The 24,705-nt window shown below is 44.6% G+C and overlaps 1 protein-coding gene across 10 annotated transcripts in view; it reads left to right on the top strand.

The window, feature by feature from the left end:
- The window catches only part of samd11 (sterile alpha motif domain containing 11), a 194,513-nt gene extending 169,808 nt beyond the window's left edge, over positions 1–24,705 (top strand). For all 10 annotated transcript variants that reach the window (XM_067970314.1, XM_067970315.1, XM_067970317.1 and 7 more), the window contains 3 exons: positions 16,462–16,586; positions 19,248–19,358; positions 23,157–24,705. In XM_067970314.1, coding sequence (XP_067826415.1) covers positions 16,462–16,586; positions 19,248–19,358; positions 23,157–23,396 — 476 coding nt within the window. In that variant the 3' untranslated portion in view covers positions 23,397–24,705. The remainder of the gene's footprint in view (positions 1–16,461; positions 16,587–19,247; positions 19,359–23,156) is intronic.

The following is a 24,705-nucleotide window of genomic DNA, read 5'->3' as shown; positions in this document are numbered from 1 at the left end:
CTGAAATAACCGTCTTTCAGAGTTCATACTGTCTTTAAGAAAATCCTGCTGAAGCCATGCAACAAAGCAAGTTCAGCTCATTTTGTTAATGGTGGAACCTAGGTAAGGGGTCAAAGGCCGTAGTGCAGGACATTGCCAAGCTTTGGAAAGAGGAAATGAAGTAAGCTAGAAAGTAGTGATTAGGTAATGACAAGTTTGGGTTTCAAAAGTCTGAAAATCGAAGGCAAAGGGAAGACTGAGGGAGGTAAGGAGCTCCAGTGTTGAGGTCCTCAGTGAGTCAGAGATGCTGCAGTGAGTCTTTATTTCAAGTTGGAGGTTGTATAATAATATGAAACTGTGTCACCAATAAACCTGTAATAATTGCATCGCAGAGCAATATAGTAAACTTCTGTGAATGTCATGAAGATGAAGTAAGGCGGGAGGAGGCTCGTGTGGAGCATAAACACCGGCATAGACCAGTTGGGCCGAATGGCCTGTTTCTGTGCTGTAAATTCTATGTAATTCATCTGGCACCACGTGCGGAATCTTCACAAACAAGGAATAATGCGCTCAACAAAGTAAGGCATTAGGAAACAAGTCACAACTAATCTCTGGGTTTAGGTAACATTTAGAATGCTGGTTTTGTTCTCGCTGTAACTGACATTGTCTGGATCCCTGGATCAGGTTACAGGGAACTTATAGCCAGGCCGCTTTACTGTTGAGAACTTCATTGCTTATTTTTTGAGGAACTTTAATTCCACTTTTGATTACTCAATGAAAGTGGGTTGCTGATTTGATCCCCACTCTGTGCTGAGTTAGCCTGAACGGCAACTGTGACTCTACAATTGATGTCAGTGACCGTAGCTGATCGGTGGGGGGTGTGGAATAGAGAATTGGCCAGTGCTCCTCCTGACTGTTACTCAGTGATGTCTGTTTAAAAGCACGTGTGTGGATGGCGGGAGAAAATGGGATCACGCTTGGCGATGATGCTTCCCCTTCCCCAGCTCTTGGCTCAATAGTCTGCCAACACTCACTGTTTAGGTTCGCAGCTGGCGAACGGATGTGCTTTCAGAGGGCTGGCAGTGCCCTGGAACCATACTCCAACGAAAGACATCACCACCAGCGGAGGGGAAAGAAATAACTTGCTCCAGGAATTTAATGTGCTGAATTTCACCTGTCAGGCACTTTATTAAAAGTGGAGTAGATCTTCAATGAAAATAATAATCAATGAACATGCGCTGGCCTAGATCCTGGAATTTGACTTGTATGGATCTAGACAAGGGCCAGCACCATCATTCATTAGGTGCAGACTATCAGGAGAAGGGAATCTACCAAGTAACTGCTGAACAACCTGTTCACCCAACACGAAAGTCTAATAGAGTGCTGAATAAAATTCTCATCCTTGTTTTCAAATCCCTCCTCGCCCCTCTCTATCTCTGTAATCTCCTCCACCTCTTCAACCCTCCGAGATCTCTGTGCTCCTCCAGTTCTGGCCTCTTGCGCATCCCCGATTTTCATCGCTCCACCGTTGGTGGCCGTGCCTTCAGCTGCCTAGGTCCTAAGCTCTGGGATTCCCTCCCTAAAACTCTCGGCCTCTCTCTCCTCCTTTAAGACGCTCCTTAAAACCTACCTCTTTGACCAAGCTTTTGGTCACCCAATCTAATACCTCCTTATGTGGCTCGGTGTCAAATTTTGTTTGATAATCGATCCTGTGAAGCACCTGGGGACATTTTACTATGTTAAAGGCGCTATATAAATGCGAGTTGTTGTTGGGTGTGGGGTTTCTGTCTTCATTCCTTGTTCCTTGGCGTTCTGTGTACGTGTCAAAAAGCCAGCGCGATGGAATAAAGTGAACCGGACAGTTCCTGTGCGTCGCTGATTCTGTGTGTGGACAGTAACTCATTCGTTACCATAGGATGACACTTGGTGTGATGCTACATTACTCTCCCGAACAAAAGTGGCGAAACACAGAAAGATTACAGCATGCCTGGTGTTAGAAAAGGAAAATGCCACTCTGGCATAAAGAGTTTTGATAGAGTAAATAAGGAGAAACTGTTTCCAATGGCAAGAGGGCCAGTAACTAGTGGACACAGATTTGAGGTAATTGGCAAAAGAGCCAGAGGTGAGATTGAGTAGAAATTATTTTACGCAGCGAGCTATTATGATCTGGAATGTAAGGGTGGTGGAAGCAGATGCAATAGCAACTTTCAAAAGGGAATTGGATAAATACTTGAAGGGAAGAAAATTGCTATGGGGAAAGAGTAGGGCAGCGGGACTAATTGAATGGCCGCCTCCTGTGCGGTAAGGTTCTATGATTGGTCCGATAGGGATTGGGACACTCTGTTGGGGCAGAGTACAGGGAGCTTTACTCAGCATTTAACTGCTGTGCCTGACCTGGGAGTGCATGATGCTGACACTGGGTGCCTGGAATGGGAAGTATTCCATTCCCCAGCACTTAACATCCCTCACCATGACCAGCACAGAATTCATACAAATAAAAGTACGGCCATTTTGAGAGTGGTTGCATAGTCCTAGAGGGATGTACTGCTGTACAAACCTCAAAAAAAAAGCTTTCCTAAAACAAAAATCACCTGAAAGTTGGTAGCTTCTAGCTGCTTGCCTGAAGCCTGTGAAAGGATATACCCAAGTTTCTGCCAGGATACTAAAAAAGATCAGAATTATACCAACTTAGAGGGATAAATTATGAGGACATGCACTTGGCTTGTATTTCCTTGAGTTTAGGAGATTGAGGGGTGATCTGATCGAAGTGTTAAAAATATTAAAAGAATTTGATAGGTAGATATGGAGAAATGATTTGCTCTGGTGGGGGAATCAAGAATAAAGGGACGTAATCTTAAAATTCAGGAGTGAAAACAGGAAGCACTTTTTCACACAAACGGTCGTAGAAATTTGGAACTCTACACCCCCCCCCCCCCCCAAAAGACTGTGAATGCTGGGATAAATGGCACTTTCAAGACTGAGATCAATAATTTTTTGTTAGGTAAGGATATGGAGCAAAGGCAGGGAAATGGAGCTGAGGTGCAGATCAGCCATGATCTAATTGAATGGCAGAACAGGCCCGAGGGGCTGAATGGCCTACTCCTGTTCCTAATGTTACTATGTCACTAAAAGAACAAAGGGAGAGTTTAAGAGAATTTATTTTACACAGAGGGGAGTTAAGAAATGGAATGCCTCATCGGAAACCCGTATGCAAGCATCGATCGATAATAGCTTTTAAAAGGGAAGTGGATAAATAATTGAAAAATAAAAAATTAGGAAGGTATAGGAAAAGGGGCAGGGGAATGAGACTTAGTGGATGACTATTTGAGAGAGCTGGCACAGCTGCGATGGGCTGAATGGCCACCTCTGATTCTAAAATGCCATCATGCAAGTGCTGGATGAAGATTGGATCCCTGAGAGGGCACAGCCTTTCCTTTCCACCCTTGTGAAATACTTGTGCACAATCGCAGTGAAGGATGTCAGTGCTGGGCAATGGAACATTTTTCCATGTTTGGCACCTGGTGTCAGCCAGTAACACTGCCAGGTCACACACAGCGCAGCCAGCTTCAGAGTAAATCTCCCTCTACGGTGCCCCCAACAATACAGTTTAACCCTGCATTCACAAGTGAACCCCTTCCAGCACAAATGATTCTCTTTCCACTTCTCACGCCAGCCTTACTAATGGCCTCTCCGAGCCAGATTGGCAATTTAGTGCCATTTGACGGAGCAGTTTGGGCTGCCACTGAGGAAATGGGCTGAGACAAACCCAGCTCACAAACAGCTCCGTTTTCATAATTAGATTGGATAGGCAATCAGGATCTAAACTACCTGGATTAGGGCAGAAATTTAGAATTGCTTGATTTAGTGTTTTAAACACAACACAGTGAGTGACGGTCCAGAATTACAAGGGAGGCTGGTATTTTAAAGTAATCTGCACTTGGCTTTTACACAAGTATGTTACACGGCGTACTGGAACCCGACATTTAGCTAAATCACCAGAGACCTGAGGTGTATTAAAGTCACTGGAGTAGATTATTGTCAAAGGGAGATTATTGTACATGGATCTGAGAGCGTGTGTGTGAACGTGTACTAGTGCAGGATTTATGGAGAAAGGGATCTTAAAGGAGGGGGGTGGGGGAGGGAGTCTGAGACGGGAGGTATATTTTATTTTAAAAGAACACACTCCCTGGATGCTGTTGTCTTATCCTTGGGAAAGCGTGTTACCAGCTGGATGTGTCTTGCACCCACCTTGTGATGTGATTTCTGTGGGGGGGGGAACTCCCAGTTACTGTGCCCAGTGGAGTACCCTTTCATAAGTGAAGAAACCCCGAGGTTATTTGATCTTTCCTCATAACTCAAGTTCTCCAATGCCAACAATTAATGTCATGGACTCTTCTCTGACCCATCTCCAAGATTTGACTGTTTGCCATGTGTGACTAGAACTGGACACAGTACTGCAGGTCTGGTCTGACAGTTCGAACGTGACTTTTTCCACCTTGCATTGTACTGTGTTCCTCCCGTCGTTGTGTGTTGGCCACATCACAAGTGTCAGAGGAAAGATTGGTTATTTCTAACAAAATCATAATCGCGTTCAAGAGAAATAGCAGTCCCCGTGGTGAAGGTGCTCTCACAGTGCTGCTGGATAGGGTGTTCCAGGATTTTGACCCAGTGGTGATGAAGGAACGGCTGATATATGTCCAAGTCGGGATGGCGTGTGACTTGGAGGGGAACTTGAGGTGATGGTGTTCCCATACACTTGCTGCCCTTGTCCTTCTCGGTGGTGGAGATCGCGGGTTTGGAGGTGCTGTTGAAGAAGCCTTGGCGAGTTGCTGCAGCGCATCCTATAGATAGTACACAGTGTACCCAGGGTACGCCAATGGTGGAGAGAGTGAACGTTTAAGCCAACGGGTGCCATATAGAATGGAGGAGCAATATGAATAAAAACCTCTAAACTTTTCTCCCCCTTTAAATTGCATCAATCGCTCCTGCTTGATTTTGTCCCAGTTACTAATAGCTGTAAAGACTATTTGACTGCATGTTATGTTGTTATCAGAGACACCCCGTGCTTTAATCAGCTCTCTGTCCCTAACACGCCAGAATGCTCATTGTAACTAGAGTGTTATACAAAGCCTCCTGATTTAGATTATCAGATATAATACAGCACATGCAGGTTAAGCATGGATCTGGTGCTTTGTGCTATTTAATACAATTAATGAAGAGGACAAAAGGTCAGCGTATACATCTGGTGAATATTTTTTCTGGGGGTGGGGGGATGGTGGAAGGTTGCAGTTACTGTGGATGTTCCATTTCCTGGGCTGCTTTTTGCATTTTTCAAGTTTTCTTCATGTAGCTATTTTTATATAATTTTGTGGATATCCCATGGCATTGCTCCCAGTAAGTTGGATGATTTTGAACACTCCATGCCTCTTCAGTTTTCTGGCTGCTGTTTTACTTTGCGCTAATCAGCAACATGTGATAAGGCAAGTGCTACAGGGAGTAGCTGTCACACTCCCAGGATGTGCATGGGACTTTTTCAGTGCGATACTGAAGGAGTGCTGCACTGTCGAAGGTGCCGTCTTTTGGGGTTAAGCCGAGGCCCCGTCTGCTCAACCGGGTGCACATAAAAGATCCCATGGCACTATTTGATGATGAGCAGGGGTGTTCTCCTATTATGGTGGGGCTTGAGAGAGCCCTGCATTCCGACCTTTGGACACATGAGGTTAGGTTATAGGAGACACTCTCTCAAGGCTTTCAGGATCTAATGGGAGCCATTAAATCTGCCATCCCATTGATTGGTAGCCACGCTGAACCTGTGCCCAATACCAGTGGCACAGCTGGAGTCATCTGACACGAGGATGCTGTTCCTTAGGATGGCAACACAGGCCTGGCATCAGGCTTAGCCTACTCAGAGCATGAAGGTGGCAGGGCCAAGCAGTCGCACAAGTGATGTAGTCCACAGCGGCTCCAGCCCAGCTGCAATGAGCCGAGGCCCAACCCTGTGTCATGTTGTGCCTGAGCAGCAGCAGCAGCCCACATCTTGCAACACTGGCCCTCAGGTGGCACCCAGACACAGCTCTGTGATCGGTATTAGAGAAGCTCATCTAGGCACCCAGGGGTAACATGGTGATGAGAAGTTGTTTGTCACACTTATTGTAAAATTAAAATGATGTGTTGCTTTGTAGCTCCATGCTATTGTAAGGTCCTGTGAGGTCTCATAGAGATGATGTGTCATTCTTGTTAATTGGGGCTCTAAAGATGGATGTTTTTGTATAGAACGATTGGAGTTGGCAGCAAGGGCTGGGGAGATGTGATGGACTGCTGCACAGGGTGACACCTTAATCTGGGGAGGAAGTATGAGTACTGATGTCCCTGGCAGACAACACAGAAGAGGTCTCTGAATACTGGTTCTCCTGACATTGACCTCGTGGTCCCTCAGTATCCAGATCAATCTCCTCCTGCCGATCCATGGCCAGTCATTTCTGAATCATGAAGTTGTGAGGGGCACGATGTGTGAGGCCCACTCGGGAACAGACAGCAAAGCTCCTCCTGACCTATTAAGGCAGTGAAACCTTGCCTTCAGAATTCCTATTGTTCCTGTCATTGACCAGTCTGGTGGATACATGGGCCTTGTTATAGTGACGTTTGGCAGTTGAAGTGGGGTCATGAGCCATGGAATCAAGAGTCTACCTTGTCTCCTAGAAGCCATCCCAAGACTTTGCCATCGTCTCTGAAGAGAGCTGAAAGGCTGGAGATCTGCATGACGCATGCATCAGGACAACTCGTGGAAAATTTGGGATTGACGAGCAGGATTCATTGTCGTAGATTATTTGAGCATTGAGGCAATAAATTTTCTTTCTATTCACTGGCACGACAATAGGAGATTGCAGTGCAGCATGGGTGCCAATGATTGCCCTTTGACCTTTAGGAAAACCAGCATCATGATAGAACTGAGCAACCCTGTCATGCTTTTGCCTGGGAGTCATCACCAAATTAATGAATTGCCCAACTTTCCTCAAGATGGTGTTGGTGACCAGTTATATGTAGGACTGCACAATATCCGGGCTTATGTTGCTCGAGTCACGGGCTAAAAGTAGGGAGCTTTGCTAACTTTGACGGCCACAAACGCTGTTCTGTTACTTGACTGGGGCTGTAGTTAATGATGCAGAAGGTGCCATAGCTCATTCAGAGCTTCTTCAGTGAACTGAAGTTGCTGAAGGCAGAGCCCCTCACTCAGTCTCATAAGATGTGTGGGACCTAGATACTCGTTATGGGGGTTAATAGCTTATTGATATTGTCCTCCTTTAAAGCTGCCTCATTCTCCTTTGCCTCCTTCGATTCTCCTTTTCTTCCTCCTCCTCCTCCTCATTAGAGTAGCAAACAGGGGAATCTCCATTGGGGGAACCCATGCTGCTCAATAGTATCTCCTTCTGTGGGTGGGATTAGAAAAAGCACTGGTGACTTGAGAGAGTCTCACACTGGCAGTTTGAAGTACAGCTTAGTAGCTCCCTAAAGCAAAAAAAAACCCCTTCAAATATGTAGGCAAACGGGAGCAAATATTTTCAGTAAGGTTCACATCCACGGGTTGGGTCAGCTTTTGAGAAAGCTGCACCTCATTTATATATGTCCAACTTACCCCGACAGAAATGATGTGTAATGGGGGTGCACGTTAGGGTTAGGGTTAACCCTAACACTAACCCTAACCCTAACCCTAATGGGAATTCTTGACTCCTTAAGCCAGCCAACCTATTAGCATGTGCAGGCTGATGAAGGAGCTTTGGGGCGACTGGGACCTCCCATGCAGACTGGAAACTTTGGAGGATCGAGAAACGGGTGGAACTATGGTGGAAACACATCCCGCTAACAATTAAAAGCCTCCAAGTTGTGTTGTGCTGACATTACTCTCCAAACTCACTGCTACTAATGCAGAGTTTTGGGCTGGTTATTTCTCAAGAATTGGATCTAAACCAAAAAAAAGTGAGGGGGAGGTTTGGAGGGGGCAAGATTTCCTCTGACCACTAATTTCAAAAAAATTGTTATCCAATTCTTTTTGAACGCGATTATGATTTGTTAGAGATCTTTCCTCTGACACTTGTGATGTGGCTAACACACAACAACGGGAGGAACACAATGTAGAGTACAAGGTGGAAAAAGTCACGCTCCAACTGTCAGACCACACCTGGAGTACTGTGTCCAGTTCTAGTTACACATGACAAACATTCAAATCTTGGAGATGGGTCAGAGAAGAGTTCATGACACTAATTGTTGGCATCAGAGAACTGAGTTTGGAGGAAAAAAATGAATAACCTTGGGATGGTCAACTTACAAAAGGAAGTGTCCTTCTAGAGGTAAGTTAGAAAAGGTAAATCTGGAACACTATTTCAAACGAAACTGTAGGGCAAGGGGTGCAGATTCAACCAGTAAAAGGTGAATAAATAGGAGGTTCTTCTTCACAAAGAGTGATCAACACCTGGATTGGGCTCCTAGATAAATTAGTGGAGACGAAAACTTTGGAATCAAGGGATAGTTGGTTGCTGTGATTGGGGCAGGGAACTGTATGGTTTTTCTGGATGGATGAGCTAAGGTAGGCATTGGTCAGCTGGATTTATCTTGTGATCTTGTGGGTCGTCTGTGCTTGGAGTGAAGAAACAACTGTGTTTCTGGGGAACAGTACATGATTTTAATAGTTAATATTCTGGCAATGTTAAATCAGAATGAAAAGGTTGATATGAGAATAACCTGTGTGATGTATGGGTGCATTCTGAATGCAGTGGTGTGATTCATTTACACACTGATGATTTATCACTATTTCAATATGGGAGCAACAGCTAAAGTCCCAGAAGGTACTCATGTTTATATGTCCATCATCTTTCTCTGTGGTTTATGCTTTTCCTAAACATCAATCTCAACATTATATTTGGAATCAATTTTTAAAAAAATGATCAATCTGGAGGTTAAAGCATTTCCCAGTGTGGTACTGGGCCATTTAGAGTAGATAGACCCAGGTTCTATCCCAGATCTGTGCCGAGTTAGCTGATCTCAGCCAGTTTAGTGATAAGAGGTCTCAATGCCCTATGGATAGGGAGGGGAAAACAAATCAAGCCAAGTTCATATTTTTCGGTCACTATTGAGTGATGTCTGTGGAAAGTCGAATGTAAAGTGAAGTCAGTACTGGGCTCAGCAATGATGCCCTGCACAGTTGATTAACCTGCTGGCACTGCCAGGACTTGTGCATGAAAATGGCCTGTTGGGCAAAGAGGGTCTTAAAGGAGGAGAGGAAGACAGAAAGGTGGAGGAGTTTAGGGAGGGAATTGCAGAATGTAGGACCCAGGTAGCTGAAGACATGGCCACTAATGGGAAGGGAAGGGATAAGGGGCCAGTCAGAGGAATGGAGAGTTCATGGGAGGGTTTATAGTGCTGAAGGAGGTCAGAGATAGAGAGGAGCAAACATAAGGAAGGGATTTAAACACAAGAAAAGAGAATTTTAAATTTGAGGCATTGGGGTCTGGGGTCATTGTAGGTCAGAGAGGACGGGGTTGATGGATGATTGGGAAATGGTGCAGGATAGGATATGGACAGTGAAGTTTTGGATGAGCTGAAGTTTACGGAGGGTGGAGGATGGGTTGCCAGCAGGGAGAGCATTGGAATAGTTGAGCCTGGAGGTGACAAAAGCAGTGGATGGGGGTTTTAGCAGCATATGGACTGAGGCAGGGGCGTAGGTAGGCGATGTTACGGAGGTGGAAGTAGGCGGACATTGTGATGGAGAGGATATCGGAAACTCAACTCAGGGTTGAATAGGATGCCGGGGTTATGAACAATTTGATTCAGTCTAAGACAGTGGCTGGGCTTTGGGGCATGTGGGTGGAGTCAGTGGCAGGGGCTGAAGACGATGGCTTTGGTCTTCCCAAGGTAGAGGGGTCGAGAGTGGTGGTGGAGAGGTAGAGCTGGGTGTCATCAGTATGACTGTGGAAGCTGCCCCCATGTCCTGCCAACACTCACTCTCTAGACTTAGCTCTGAAGGTGGCCACTATGGTGGGATATCAGAAGGTGGTCAGCACTCGTGGAATCAAATCCCAGTCAGTGTCTCAAAGAGAGGAAGGGGGTGGAATTATGGGGGAGGGAGGATGAATAAAAAGTTAACTTTAGATGTGGCTACTGATCTGTAGAAATGAAGACCAGGCATGATTGGGGTCAGAGAAGGAAACTCAATACTTGTAAATTCTGGTAGATGGTTTTAAACACTTTTTTTACAATGAAATTTACAACAAAAATGCAGTTTCCAGTTTGACAAGTTTTACATGCAATCCTATTTCTCCCGTCATTAAAAGCAGTGTGACAGGTGAAAGAGGAGCAGCAGTGGTAACAAAATGCCAATACTTAATCCATTCTGTTTACAGAGCTTCATTCGTATTAAGCAGGATGGCTGTTCGAGACGTTAATCAATACAGCTGTATCGGTCAGAGGAGAATGAATGCAACACTCGAAATGCAAACTCCCTTTGGGCTGACTATCACTTACCTCACCGTAGCGCACAGAGCACCAAGTGTTTCGCTTTTCAGCCAAAATGGAAAGTTATGTTATTTTGTTTCCCACAAATAAAATCTCCCCCCTCTCCTGCCCCCACCCCCCAATCCAGCCCTGATGGCATCGACTCTTCCAGGAACAGCCTCAGCCCTCTGTGCGTGGCCACTTTTCGCACGTGAGCTTTGTTGGCAGTCTGTGAGGACACCGTAGCTGGGCTCAATATATCCACGTACGAGCGCTTTACAGCAGAGGTCACTGGGTGGCGAGGAGCGGGAACCAAGGAACCCCCTCCTTGTTCCAGAGTCAGCGCGGCTAATTGTAGCACTCACGCCCATGTTAGGGCATCACAGCTAAATCTCTTCTTGCCCTCGTCCAGCGTCCACAACAGAGTCACTGGATAACCATCAAGAACAGCAGGCCTAACTCATTTTCTCCCTTCCTGGCCAAGGGACACTGAAGCTCACATACTGTCCAAGTTGCGATCAGCCGACTCAGGACAGATCGGGGATTGAACCCCTGGTCCGTATTATTTCTACATGGTCGTGGGTGGGGGGGGGGGGGTGGGACGGGATCGGGATGGGGGGGGCAGGGGCGGGACGGCGGGGGGGTGGCGGGACGGGACGGGGAGAGGGTAGGTAGAAATTGTCTCGTCATGATGCTCCAGCCATCATGAGTGTGGGGCAGGCTTGATGGACCAGCTGGTCTTTTCCTCCCCGTCATTTTTGTATATCTTTATAGGAACATAAGAACAGGAGTAGGCCATTTGGCCCCTCGAGGCTGTTCCGTCATTCAGTTAGATCATGGCTGATCTGTACCGTCACTCCATCTACTCGCCTTGGTTCCGTTACCCTTACCGTAAAAAAAATCTGTCAATCTTTGTTTTAAAACTTTCAATTGACCAAGCATCCACAGCCTTTTGGGGGAGAGAGTTCTGGATTTCCACTACTCTTTGTGCTTGCTGATTTTTGAAAAACGTAATTTTCTTTTGTTATTCTCCTGGCTCGTCCCCACCCACCCCCACCACAATCTTGAGCTTTCCTGTGGACCAGTCAGTTTTCTGACACAAGAGGTGGTCACTTAAAATGAACGTGCTAAAAGGTGATGCTCACAAGAGGTTTTTAAATCGTCCAAATACCATTTCCCTCGCATACTGCACTCAAGTATATAGAGAGGGAAAAAAATGCCGCACAGCTGCATACGTACAGGAATCTATTGTTTCGAAAAATCAATTGTCCTCCACTTTAGCAGTGGGCTCGGGTAACTGCTTTCTAAATGATGCATGAATTTGTTAGATACCTGTACGACATCAAAAAAACCCATCCAAATGGGTGTCTGACATTAATTGTCCTACACGCCTGCCAGAATCCTGCCCTCCCCCAATACATCAGGAATCCAAGTTCTACGCATCCCAAAATGAGTCGGATTACTGTGATATTAAGCTGCGGAGTTCACTTATTAAAAAAAAAACCTCCTTTGAACCAGCACATTTTCATTTTGTTTCCTTCGATTTTAGCTGAGGAGATTAAAAAGAGGAAGATTTAAAGCAGGGGACACAAAGGTTGTTTTTGTTGGTGTGGGTAGTTCGGTTGACATTTTGACCCCTGTAACAGGAAGAAAAAAAAAATCCCATCGGTCTTTTTATGAGGTCTGCGAAAATGCTTTGTGGAATCTTTTTTTAAAAAAAAAACCCAATCTAAATGGTGCTGAAAGAACGAGCGTAGATCTGTTTTATCCCCGTACAGTTGAGCAAGGCTGATATAAAGAAAAGCAGCAGCCATTGCTCCAGAATCAACGGCTAATTCGCTCCAATAGAAAAGCAAAGCTGCAGGCTGCGGAACCAAAGTTAGTGCGAGTGGAGGAAATGTGCTAAGGTCATTGAGAAGGAATGGTGCTGTGGTCCCATGAGGAGAATATGATTCACTGCTTCAAGCTGAAGAACTTTTCCACCACCCCAGGTCATGCAGCAGGACAAGTTATAAAATAAAAGCAGTGTCAGGAGATTTACCGTAATCTGCCTGTCGCATTTATAAGGTTTCCCCCCCTCAGCGGTGGGGTAAATCTAAGTAGTTTCTGTGCCTAAGTTAACTCTATAATACCTGTTTTGTTCTGTGTAATAGCTTATTTTTCACTCTCCCCTCCTTTCTCTCCCGGAGGCGCTGACTTGCTGGGGGTATCCCAGATGGGTGTTCGTCAGGAGCTGACTGTTGGCAGGCTGTTCAACTGCCTGGAATATCAACAAACCCCTTCTCTCTCTCTCTCTCACACTTCCAACAATCTCTGGCTAATTTTCATCTCTCTGGCCTAGGCTTATTGAGGCTAACTGTAGAGTCCTGGCTGAGATCAGCTACCCCAGTACAGGCCCAGGACTTACTGGGCTGCATGACTCAGTACCACACTGGGTTTTGGCATAAGTCCACTGAGCCAGCAGGGACCACTTTATACTTAACCTTTATTACTGTTTATATAATGTAGCCCTTCCCAGCTCCACTCTGCTTCATCACAGCCTGTAATACAATGTACATTGTCTGTGACTCACTCAGTAATTGAGAAACCCAACAATATGTCCTTTCTGCAACAAGGGTTTTGTACGGCTGCCAAAGATAGATTATAGCTCGAACCAAACGCTTTTTCGAGGACATAAACGCACATTTTGCTTTCTAATTCACAGGTGTCCTGTCTGAAAGAGTGACTTGTCAATTGGAGAGCAATTTATTTTAAAAGGCCTCTTGGAAAAATAAAGGACACGGCCCAGAGGGTTTAAACTAGCATCACCGAACCATCAATGGGTTAAACGGCAGTTTGCTTTTTTGGTGTGTAAAAAAAAAATTCTAACGCTGGTGGCTTTTCCTTTTTAAAATCAGGACATTGGATCTGTCCAAACCACAAGGAACAAACTTTATGAAAATGCTTCACTCAGTCACTCGCTGATAAATAGCATGCCGGAAGGAAATACTTGGACTGCAGTCAGAATAAGGAAGTGGCTGGTTTTGAAGCCAAGGGTGACCTAGTCAGATCCCCGCGGATCGCACACGCTGGCAGCAGACAGCTAAGTAGCTTCGTATGTGCGGTGATTTGGCCTGAAGGGATTGATTTCACTTCGACTTCCTCTGCTGACTGAACCACATTAGACCTCCTGCAACCCTTGCCACCTGTGGCCTGAGTTCCTGTAAAGCTTGTACACAAAAAGTATCTGAAAATAGTTAATAGATCATCACTCATTCTAATGAGTAGAGGTTATCGCCCCATTAGTATTTAGTAGCACTAAGGTATTTGGAGAAGACTCGAACTTCTTCATGACTTGTGTTCTCTGTTTTCTCTCTCCCCCCCACCCCCCCCTCAAGTTCCTGCATGTGCTGATTCACACTGAAAGTATTGGCCCCACAGGCCCTGGCAGTCTGCCAGGATCTCGCCCAGTGGCCATTCTTTGCGTGTGGATCGGCATGATATTCGACAGTGGGTGGAATCACAATCGAGCTTGATCCTCTTACAGCCGGCATCCGCATGTGCACTTACTGTTTAATGATCGGGGGCAGGAACTCTGACTGATTCCTTTCTCTCCCCTCCCCCTTCCTCTGCCACTGATGACACCTCCACCATCTCCAGCTGAGATTGTTTTATTTTTTGGAGGGTATCAAATCTTTTTTGTTTTCCTCCTTGGAGTTGCGATTGAGAAGACGGCAGTAGGCCTCCTCCCAGGCCTCACTCTGAATTGGTTGCTAAGAGATCTCCCGCCAGGTATTCCTCCCCTCCCTCTCAGGAAGGCGCCTGGTCTCTGCACGGTGCTTGCTCACGGCAGCAAAGCTCAGGTTTCGGTAGAACGGGAGAATAGAACGGGCTTTGAACCCCATGGAGTTGTGCACTGCTGCCTGCCCGCGTGCATGCAGCCCCACCGTCAGTGCTGCAGATTTAAAGAGCTGACAGAGAATTCTGATCAACGTTAACGGCCTCGGTTCACTTCCTCTGCGTTCCATTTACAGAGTGAGTGCTTGTGACATGATGAGGGGGAGTTGCTTGGCCGTGGCTCTTTGAGGAAGCTCCGTTATTATAATTCGGGGCAGAGCCATTAATACAGGCAGCATCAGCAAGCAATTCATTTTAATGATGTACCTGAACCTGCTTCCCTCGATTTGTTCCTTTCATTCTCTCCTTCAGGCCAGTTCCCTGTAGTGATGGTGGCCATTTTTAAAAACAAAAAAAAGAAATCAGCAAAGCGGATGTATGGGGTTTGTGTTATCTATTCCCAAACACACATGGGCTGATGCTGAGGTGGAGCTTAGCTCGACAGGTTAAAGATAGGTCACTTCTCTCTATGGGGCTGATTCTGAGACCCATCAAGTGAGACTCCCCGAGGATTTCATTAGGCACCAGGTGGGCTGTAATTTCTATATATTCCAGCTTTAAAACGTTTTTTAAAAAAATGGGCCTTTTTCGAACAATACGGAACAGATTTTTCTTTTCTGCTGATTCCTATTGAAAAAGATCCTGAGGCGAAGCCCGTTAAACACAGCAAGGTACAAAATAAAATGGAGTTTCTATTCCTTGTCATCCGATCTCAGTTCGGATGGTGATGTGGTGGGGGAGCGATGTTACGTTTGGCCCCAACACCCATGGATAGAGAGTGGATAAATCAGCTAGGGTGCCCGCTCCTGATTGTTGTATTTGACTGCAGCCTATGTGGGCATTCATTGACCACAGAACTGGGCTTGGTTGTGATGCACTACTTGGTCAAATAGCTGACCAACTTTCATTATCTCGGCTTACACAAGGCACCAAAGGGCTTCTGGTACAGATGGAACCGTACCCCAGTAAGAATCAGCACCTTTAGAAGAGATGGGGAGAAATTGGGTTGAGAAGCGTTCTCTGGGACATTACTGGGTGGAAGAATGCAGACTCTGATTCTGCAGCATTGATAGTAACAACTTCAGGCAGGAGACGACCTTCGGTCCATCTAGCCCACCTATCCAATAGTATTTCCTTGGTGCACTTCTAATAACACTGAATCCCAGCTGTCTAATTCCTCCTTGAACCCCATTAAAGTTTCTTGTTCTACCACCTGTGACAGTAAACTGTTGCACCTACCGACCATCCCAATAGTAAAAAGGTTCCTCCTGCATTATCTATTTAGTTGCCCTTAATCTGAGCTCCGTGGATTGGGGACAATGATTAGAGGCTGTAGCATCTTTTTGGAGGGGGGGGGGGGAGTGGATGGGGAAGAAGAAATCTGACATGGATGTCATGTGTTGGGGGGGGGGGTGGTATACTTCGCCCCTACACAGCCAGCAAGGGGGGGGGGTTTGGGAGCAGGGTACCTGCGTTCTTATTGCAGAGGTATGAGCGCATTCAGACTTGGAGATCAGTTGCAGTCAAAAATGACAGCTTAAAAAAAAAGACATGGAAGAAATTTCCTCCCCTGCACATGAGCAACAGACCTCCTTTCACTCTTTGGGCTGCGGGAACTGTCAGAATTTCAGTGCAGCGCTGTGTATGTGGGGCGGGAATGAGAGTTTTGAAACAGCTCTTTGTTACAGTTTTAAAAGGAGTATTGACGGTGAGACTTTTCACGTGCAAAAATGTGGAGTAAAATAAAGCAAAAAATTCATAACTATCATTTCCTGTATGATACAAATATTATCGAGTTGCAGAATATTGAGCTATTCGGACTGTCAGCAGGGGCTGAGCTCACAGCTAGGCTGGCAATGCACGAGGAGTTTGAAGCTGTTGCAAAATTTGTGGTTATGATAGGATTTGCATTGTGAAGCGATGGGTACATGGAGTACACTAGTCGAATGTTTTCTTGATTTCCCACAAGCGACTCTGGGTGGAAGAAGCTCAAGGACTGACCTTGGCTGTCTTGGCAATCTGAGGATAATTAAAGATCTGTGTTCCGGTGGATAGGAAATATTACTCATATTGCTAACATCAGCTCTGTTAGTGATCTATGTTCTCCACCCCCATAAACAGGCAGCATCGGAAGCCTCTTCTTGGATGGAGAGGACGGCGCTACCGTGGAGGACATTAGCAAGTGGACTGTTGACGACGTCTGTAACTTCATTAGTGGTCTCTCTGGCTGTGCGGAGTATACCCAGGTAAGCAGTCCAGTCTGTAAAAGCTGTCGACCCTCTCGCTGACCGAGGTTTCTATTCCAATTCAATCTTAGCACATTGCAGTCTGCAGTATCATGGTGTGAATTTAATACCCTTTACGGTGAGGGACATCACTGCTGGGGGATGGAACACTTTCCATTCTGGGCACCCAGCGTCAGCATCAACTACTCCCATGGTTCGAGGCAGAGTAAAGCTCTCCTCTCTTCGATGCCCAACAACGTACTGAGCCTTAGACACTGAACAGCATCCCCTACTGCACCTGCGTTACATTTTCTGTTTCTCACTCCTGCCATCCTGTGGTCGCTCTGAGTGAGATTGCCAGTTAGTGCTACATTAGCAGTCAACTTTGTGCCTTATGCCCACCAGGAACTGGACTGAGATTCTTTGCACTTATGTCACGTATAATCCGTACAGCCATCAGACAGAGGAGGTATTTATCCCTTCATTGTCAGCCGTGGCTCAGTGGTGGCACTCTCACCTCTGGCTCAGAAGGCTGCAGGTTCAAACCCTACTCCATGGACTCGAGCACACAACCAGGCTGATACTCCAATACAGTACTGAGGGGGTGCCACACTGCCAGAGGTACCATCTTTCAGCTGAGATGTTAAACCGAGGCCCCATCTGGGATGCAAAACATCCTAAGGTACAATACCTTTAATAGGAATAGTTGATGCAAATAGCATAGATGCATTTAAAGGGAAACTAGATAAGTACATGAGGGAGAAAGGAATAGAAGGGTATCCCCGAGAGGGTTCGGTGAAGTAGGGAGGGTGGAGGCTCGTGTGGAGCATAGACCAGTTGGGCCGAAAGGCCTGTTTCTATGCTGTAAGTGCAGGGGAGTTCACCTGGTGTCCTGGTTAACATTCCTCCCTCAAGCAACACCACTCAAAAAAAAATTATCTCATTGCTGTATGTGGGACCTTGCTGTGCACAAATTGGCTGCTGTTACTCTACATTACAACTTTGACTACATTTCAAAGATACCTCATTAGGACGTCCTGGGTCGTGAAAGATGCTGTTTAAATGCAAGTTTGTTCTTTTCATCGGTTTGGACTGGATTTAAACAGTGAAAGTTGAGCATTTATATTAAAATTATAACTATACTAGGGGTTATCTCTGGAGCCAAGATCCAATACCTGCAGGATACAGTTCACTAACGAATAGCGAGCAGAAGTTGGAGGCGGCTGTGATGCTAGCCTGTGTTTTTTGAACTATGTTACTGGTAGTCAGAAAGTGTAGGTTGCTGAGTAATTGCTCACAACACATTCAAACCCTGACAACTTCACACAATCAGCTTCTCAGATAGTTGCACTTATGGTTTACCTCAATACTTCATCCCCACAAAGCCTCGCCCCTCCTCCCCCGCCCCCCCATCCTCCTGTTTCCAGTCCATAATGTAGGCTGATATATCAGTGCAGTACATTCCTATCCCCTGGGCCATTTGAAGACTTTCCTGGAAGCCCAGCCCAGCCCAGACATCGGGGTCCTCGGAACCAACGCACTCCCCCTCCCCTCCAACTGGTGCAGCTTATGCCAGCACAACTCAACCAGTTCATCCTCCCAGTCTTGGAATGAACCCTTCAAACATGGTAGATGAGCTCATTCAGTGGCTGCTGTCGGGCTCTGGGGCCGTCACCACCGATTGTGCTTTTCCAACAGCTCGCTTCTTGGTTTTGATCCAGAACCGTCAATCCAAACACGGCACAGAGCACCGATGGACCACTGGGAGAGCTGCAACCGAGTCCATTTCTTTTTTTTTACTATTATTCATTCTCAGGATATGGGTGTCGATGGCAAGGCTGGCATTTATTGCCCACCTCTAGTTGCCCTTGAGAAGGTGGTGGTGACCTTTCTTACAACTGAGTGGCTTGCTAGGCCGTTTCAGAGGGCAGTTAAGAGTCAACCACATTGATGTGGGACTGGAGTCACGTATAGACCAGTCAGGGTAAGGAAGCCAGGTTTTGCTCCCTGAAGAACATTAGTGAACCATTTGGGTTTTTACGACAATCCGACAGCTTCACGGTCACTTTTCCTGATACCAGCTCTTTATTCCAGTTTTATTTTGTATTTTTTAAACAGAATTCACAAACTGTCATGGATGGATTTGAACTCACGTCTCTAGATTATTTGTCCAATAACGTAACCACTACACTAACGTACCCAATTATGTTCAATTTATTGCAAACCAGTGAGTACAACAGCCTGCATATTTAAACTTTCAAGACAATCACATGGTTGGAGACACAAGTATGGATCAGATCACTTTTGAAGTAAATAGGTTGGACTTCAATTATCTCAAATCCCATGATTTTGAGAATTCAGTTGGAAATAAATAATAAAAGCAGCTGCTCCCATTAACCAGAAATAGTTCCTACCTGAAGTTGGGACTTTATAAATGTGTAAAGATGCTAAAAAAAAAACCTTTATGGAATTGAGTCGATATATAATGAGCGGCCTTTATGTAGGCCTTTTGAGCAATTCCACTGCATAATTAAGTAGCTGCAATGTTACATTTTCCTGATTCCTTCCAGTGACTCTCTGATTCTAAAATAGCTAACGTTCAAGGGTAATGTGAATTTGAGCCTGTATCTGCGCATGTCTTCAATGAGCAGGCAATGACCATCCATTGTGTTTAATATGCAGGCGTTCAGAGACCAGGCTATTGATGGAGAGACATTACCTTTGTTAACGGAGGAGCACTTACTGAACACCATGGGCCTGAAGCTGGGACCAGCACTAAAAATACGAGCACAGGTAATGTTTCTCTTTGGTCCAGCTAGTGCAGCCCACATTGTTAGCTGTTTTCTATTGGGTTACGTGACATAATGAACGTAAGATGCAACCAGTCATTAAAAATCCTATGGTTTCCTTAAAAAGGGCAGGGTTGGACAGCCTTTTCTGCCTCAGCCTCTCTTGATCTAGTGACCAGCAAGTACCTGAGAGGTAAGTTCACTCAGATCCCGATCCGTCGCTCCCTCTGGATTGGCACATTACTATCTCAGCTCTGGCAGGGGCACTGCTCAGTTAGATAACCAATTTTGTTTTCCTCCAATTGTCTCATGTAATTACACAATACTTCACATTGAGCATCAGGACTGATCCTTCCTCCTCCCCTCATTTCATTACGCGATCACAGGATAGATAGGGATGAAGGGAGGCCATTCGGTCCATCCTAGTTTATCCATCCAGTCCTGCTATCATAGGATGCAGCTGTTGCTTAAATGATTCCAGTGTTTTTGCTTCCATGACCCTCCCCAGATGTTCATTCCATGTGTGAGCATTCTTTGTGTGGGAAATTACTTCTTGCTATCAGTTCTAAACTTTCCCTTTGTTAGTTTGAACCTATGCTATCTCATGTCAGTAAGGAAACAGACATTTCTAACTATAGTGTGTTATGTATGTACACAACCAACACTATACATAGGAATTGCTGGATTGAAAAAAAGATCAAGGTCCATCTAGTTCACCTTCTACCAACCTGGCAGTCGCATGATACAATTGGGGATGTTACTGATAGTTTAGTCTTGGGTTCTGCTAACATTCATAAGGACATTTGCTATTTGTCATCTGCCCACAGAGATTGAAATTAACTCATTAATCATTACCTATTCATTCATTCCCAGACTGCTACCACATCATTTCAGGTGTAAATTGAATCTTCTTAAGGGTTTCTATGACCAGGTGTGCTGGATGTAAAGATCACAGGTGTGACTTTTACACCAGTGCCCCCGATATACCTGCTTCAAGGTGCTCGATAGTTATTGCCTGATGTCCAAACTGCAACTTCCTTGTAAACATCTCCCCTGACACTGACACTGATCTCTTCCTTCATTTTTGTTCTCATTATAACTTTCAGTTTAATTCCCGTATCAACATTCATCCTGGCAGTTCCATCTCCCGAGGCACGGTGACTGATGGGGTTGTCTTACAGTCCTTGGTAAATTTAGAAGGAAATTATACACTAACATTTTAGTAACAACAAAATTCAGACCATAAAGGAATAGAGTCCAATGCAATAATCATCCAATGCAATAATCAAAATGTAATCTTCTGGAACTCCTGGATTTATTGAAGGATTAATCTCATACTATATTTGACTCTTTATATTTAAGTAATCAATCAAAGGATAGATTGTAACTCATTAACAGAAAGTTAACTTAGTTAGACCATTTCATTATTATACTTTATTTCTAGAAATATTTATTTCACAATTGTCAAATTATTTTATGAAAGTATGTACAAAATATCATTATGGGGGACTGGGTGATACAGTGGGTTGGTGCACCACACTTATCAAATTCAACTCAAGACTGATGGCGTCAAAGTCTCCTACTTCAGGGGTCCTATGTGAAATGAGTTTGGTCAATTTCAACCCAGTTCCTAATGGCCATTGTCCCACGAACAGGAGTAGGCCATTCAGCCCCTTGAGCCTGTTCCGCCATTCAGTTAGACCATAGCTGATCTGTAGCTCAAACTCTGTACCTGCCTTTGACCTATATCCCTTAATACCCTCACCTAACAAAAATCTAGTTGTCTCAGTCTTGAAAGCTTAAATTGACCCAGTGTCCACAGCTTTTTGGGGGGGGCGGGGAAGAGATCTTCAGATTTCCACTACCCTTTGTGTGAGGAATTGCTACCTGAATGACCTGGCTCTAATCTTAAGATTATGCCTCCCTTGTTCTGGATTCCCTCACCAGAGAAAATAATTTGACAATTTAATTGATGTTCATGAGGAACACAGAAAATGTTGCACGAGTCAGCAGGAGGCACTGTTGGGGTTGGGGCTGAGGAAGTACTAACATGCAGCCTGCATCAAAACACAAAAATGCAGTTCAGGCATTGCAAGAAAACTCAGCTAAGGAAAGATTACTGTGGGAGGAAGACTCCTCTGCTCACTGTGTGGTGGCAATATTATGATTCTGTTCTTTTATGATTTTGCTGGAAATAGGAAACCTTCCTGCTATGTTTAAGATGTTGTTAATATAAAGTGACCAGAGGAAATCTTCCACCCTGCCTTAGCATGGTTTAATACACAGGCCCTGAAGTTACACCTTGGGGTTCCAGCCCACAAACTCTTAATGCATTTGACGAAACTCCTCAATCTGCAATTTGAAAATAAAAGAGTTAACACCTCTGGTAAAATAACAGTGAGAGGAATTTCAGATAAACATGAGGGTAGATAGAGGGAAACATTTTCCACTGGTGAGGGAGTCTAGGACAAGGGGACATAACCTTAAAATTAGGGCCAGGGCCATTCAGGAGCGAAGTTAGGAAACACTTCTTCACTCAAAGTGTGGAACTCTCTCAAAAAGCAGTAGATTCTAGCTCAATTAGAGTGATAGATTTTTGTTATTTTGTAATATCTGCTATTTGAAAATAAAAGAGAGTTACCACCACCACTAAAATAACAGTACGAGGAATTTCAGATAAACACAGGGATTGGACTGGTCTTCTACTGTGTAACCTCAGGGCTGAACAATCCCTTAATTCTGATGTTGTATAATCAGATTTTATGTAAAGATTACACACCATAAATTTAAAACCACAGATTTATACATTTGGAGCAACGCTTGTTGATCCTGTAAACCTGGATCAGTAACTTGTTTGAAAAGAGCACTGATACTCAGTAAAAGTTATTTACTTTTGGATGTCCTGTTTCTCATTTTGAGAAATATGAACAGAAAAATCTCTGATTTCAAAAGACTGTTAGTTTTGTGTTTAATTGGGAACTATTCTGACCCAGCACTCCATTTAAAACAAAGCAATTGACGAGATTTACAGCACAGCCTTAAAACTGAACTCACTCGTAACTGCTCTGTGAGCAGTGACTGTCAGTCGTAACCCCTCTGCATTACTTTGCCGTGCTTTATGTCGTTCGATCGGCTTGTATAATTATGGTTTATATTACTACAAAGAAACTATGTGGCTGAGTTGAGGAAATTGTGCTCTTTACAATGAGATTAAAAACCCATAAAACGGCCCTTCTAGATTCCCCCCTCCCCCAATTTTCTCCCATCTTCCTCAGCAAGAGCCAGATACCTTCAAGAGTACAGTTGTATGGGCTCTGGCAGTACGTGCCCAAGTGGTCATTATTCAAGTAGAAGCTCAAGACTGTGAACGCCGTTAGGCTATTTGACCGTGGGGGGAATATCACAACCGAGACCAATCCTGTTCTCATCCGATGTCCACATATATATTCTTTCCAGTAGGATACTGAATAGCAAAGGGAAACAGCAATGCAGGCTGTGTTCTGTGTGTCCCCTCCCCCACCCACTCCAATTTAAGGAGACTGAGGCCAAGTGTAAGACCCTTATTTCTACCCCAGCTGAGATTGATACATTTTTGTAAGATAAGGGACATGCAACCAAGGCAGTTAAATGGACTTAGGAGAGAGATAAGCCATGGTCTAAATTGAACAACAGAACAAGCTTGAGGGGCTGAATGGCCTACTCGTGTTCCGATGAGTATGAGCTCTTTTGCCTTCGTTATCTTGGCTTAGTGCAGAACGACACTAAATTGTAATTTGTATTTCATTTTGAACTTCTGTCGCAGGTTGCCAAAAGGATTGGCAGGGTTTTGTACATGGCTAGCTTTCCACTGGCATTGCCCCTCCAGCCTGCAGCACTAAGGCCGCCCGAGAGGGACCTCCCACCTGCCGAGAACCGCCCCTCCTCCACCGGCAGTGTTGCCTCGCCGTACGGCAGCATCCAAGCCAGCCGCATCTCACCGAAGCAGGAAAACGGAAACTCCTCGGCGATGGGAATCGGTGATATCGTCAAGCCGCAATCTTGAAGGAGACACTCACTCGAGAGAGAAAAAAAAGTAAAGTTGCCGTTATTCGAAACCAAAGTATTTATTGGAGCGCCAACTCCATTGGTTGACTGCATTTCCTTTTTTTAAAAAAAAACTCCGGCTTTCAAAATTTCACATTTTAAAAAAAAACTCGTTCCTTTTTTTCTTCAAGACTTCAGATTATCCTAGAAAGCAATTGAAAAGCAGCAGAAAGCAGAACTCAAAAGTTGATGGAGGTAAAATCCAGAGAGACAGGATTGAAAGGTGGAGCCTGTGAGGCTGGAACAGCTTGGCAACAAAATAAAGAAAGGCTCAGTTTCTGCTTCAAGCTCAAAGAAATTGAGCAAAACCTTTTGCTTCATGGAACTGAAGCAAAGGGTGAGGGGAAGGGGGGAGATAAAAACTGAACTGTGCACTTGTACCAAAAAGGTTTCTATCACAGACCTGGGACTAAACATTTAATGTAAAAAAAAGATTTCATAAGCACTCATTTTGACAAGGAACTCAAGGTTATGCTGGTGTCTATGCATTTGTCCAGTGCTAAACCAAAGATGATGGTTGTTGGTCTGTGTTTACAATACATTTCTGAATGGTACAGCGTTTTTTTTTGTCTATTGGACACAGTTTAAAAGTGCCTCACTGTAGAGGTTTAATCACTACTCGCACACACACACACACACACACACACACACACAAAGCGTGACAGGACCACGACTGCACAGGTATCGGAGTTTAGAAGAAGCTTTTAAAACAAAAAAAAAATGACCATTTCAAGAGAATAGTTATTCAATACCTGTACAGCGAATTGTACAAGAAACGAGCAAAACTAGTTACAAAAAAAATTTTGGTACTTATTTTGGTTTTTTTTGTTGTTGTGTAGTTGCACGTTTTTGAATTTTTTGGGGGGGTGGGGGGTGGGTGGGGGAAGGGGAAAAGAAATGTAAACTGCTAGGGGACGTTTCTCATCTCTTTTTTCATGCTATACAAACCTTAATTGCTGCTTTAAAGCAATCAACATAATGGATATTTACGTTATTTATGGAGATTCTGTTGGTAGGTTGAATACTGTTTAGCACTATATATATAGTAATATTCATCCCTAAAAGGGTGTTATATGAATAATTAAAAAAAAATTAAAAAATTGTTGTTCTTTTAGCTGGTTTTGGCCAAACTGCGTCAAACTATCATTTAACGTTATGCAGCTGTAAACAATAAGAATATGGTGATTTGTAAAATAATTTAGCCTATTTGTTGATTTGCTTTCCTTCTTGTCTTTCACTTTTAGTGAAATAAAGCCCCCCAAAAAAAA

This window comes from Heptranchias perlo, chromosome 32 (genome assembly GCF_035084215.1).
Source record: "Heptranchias perlo isolate sHepPer1 chromosome 32, sHepPer1.hap1, whole genome shotgun sequence".
Taxonomy (NCBI): Eukaryota; Metazoa; Chordata; class Chondrichthyes; order Hexanchiformes; family Hexanchidae; genus Heptranchias; species Heptranchias perlo.
This window is presented reverse-complemented; position numbering and strand designations above follow the sequence as displayed.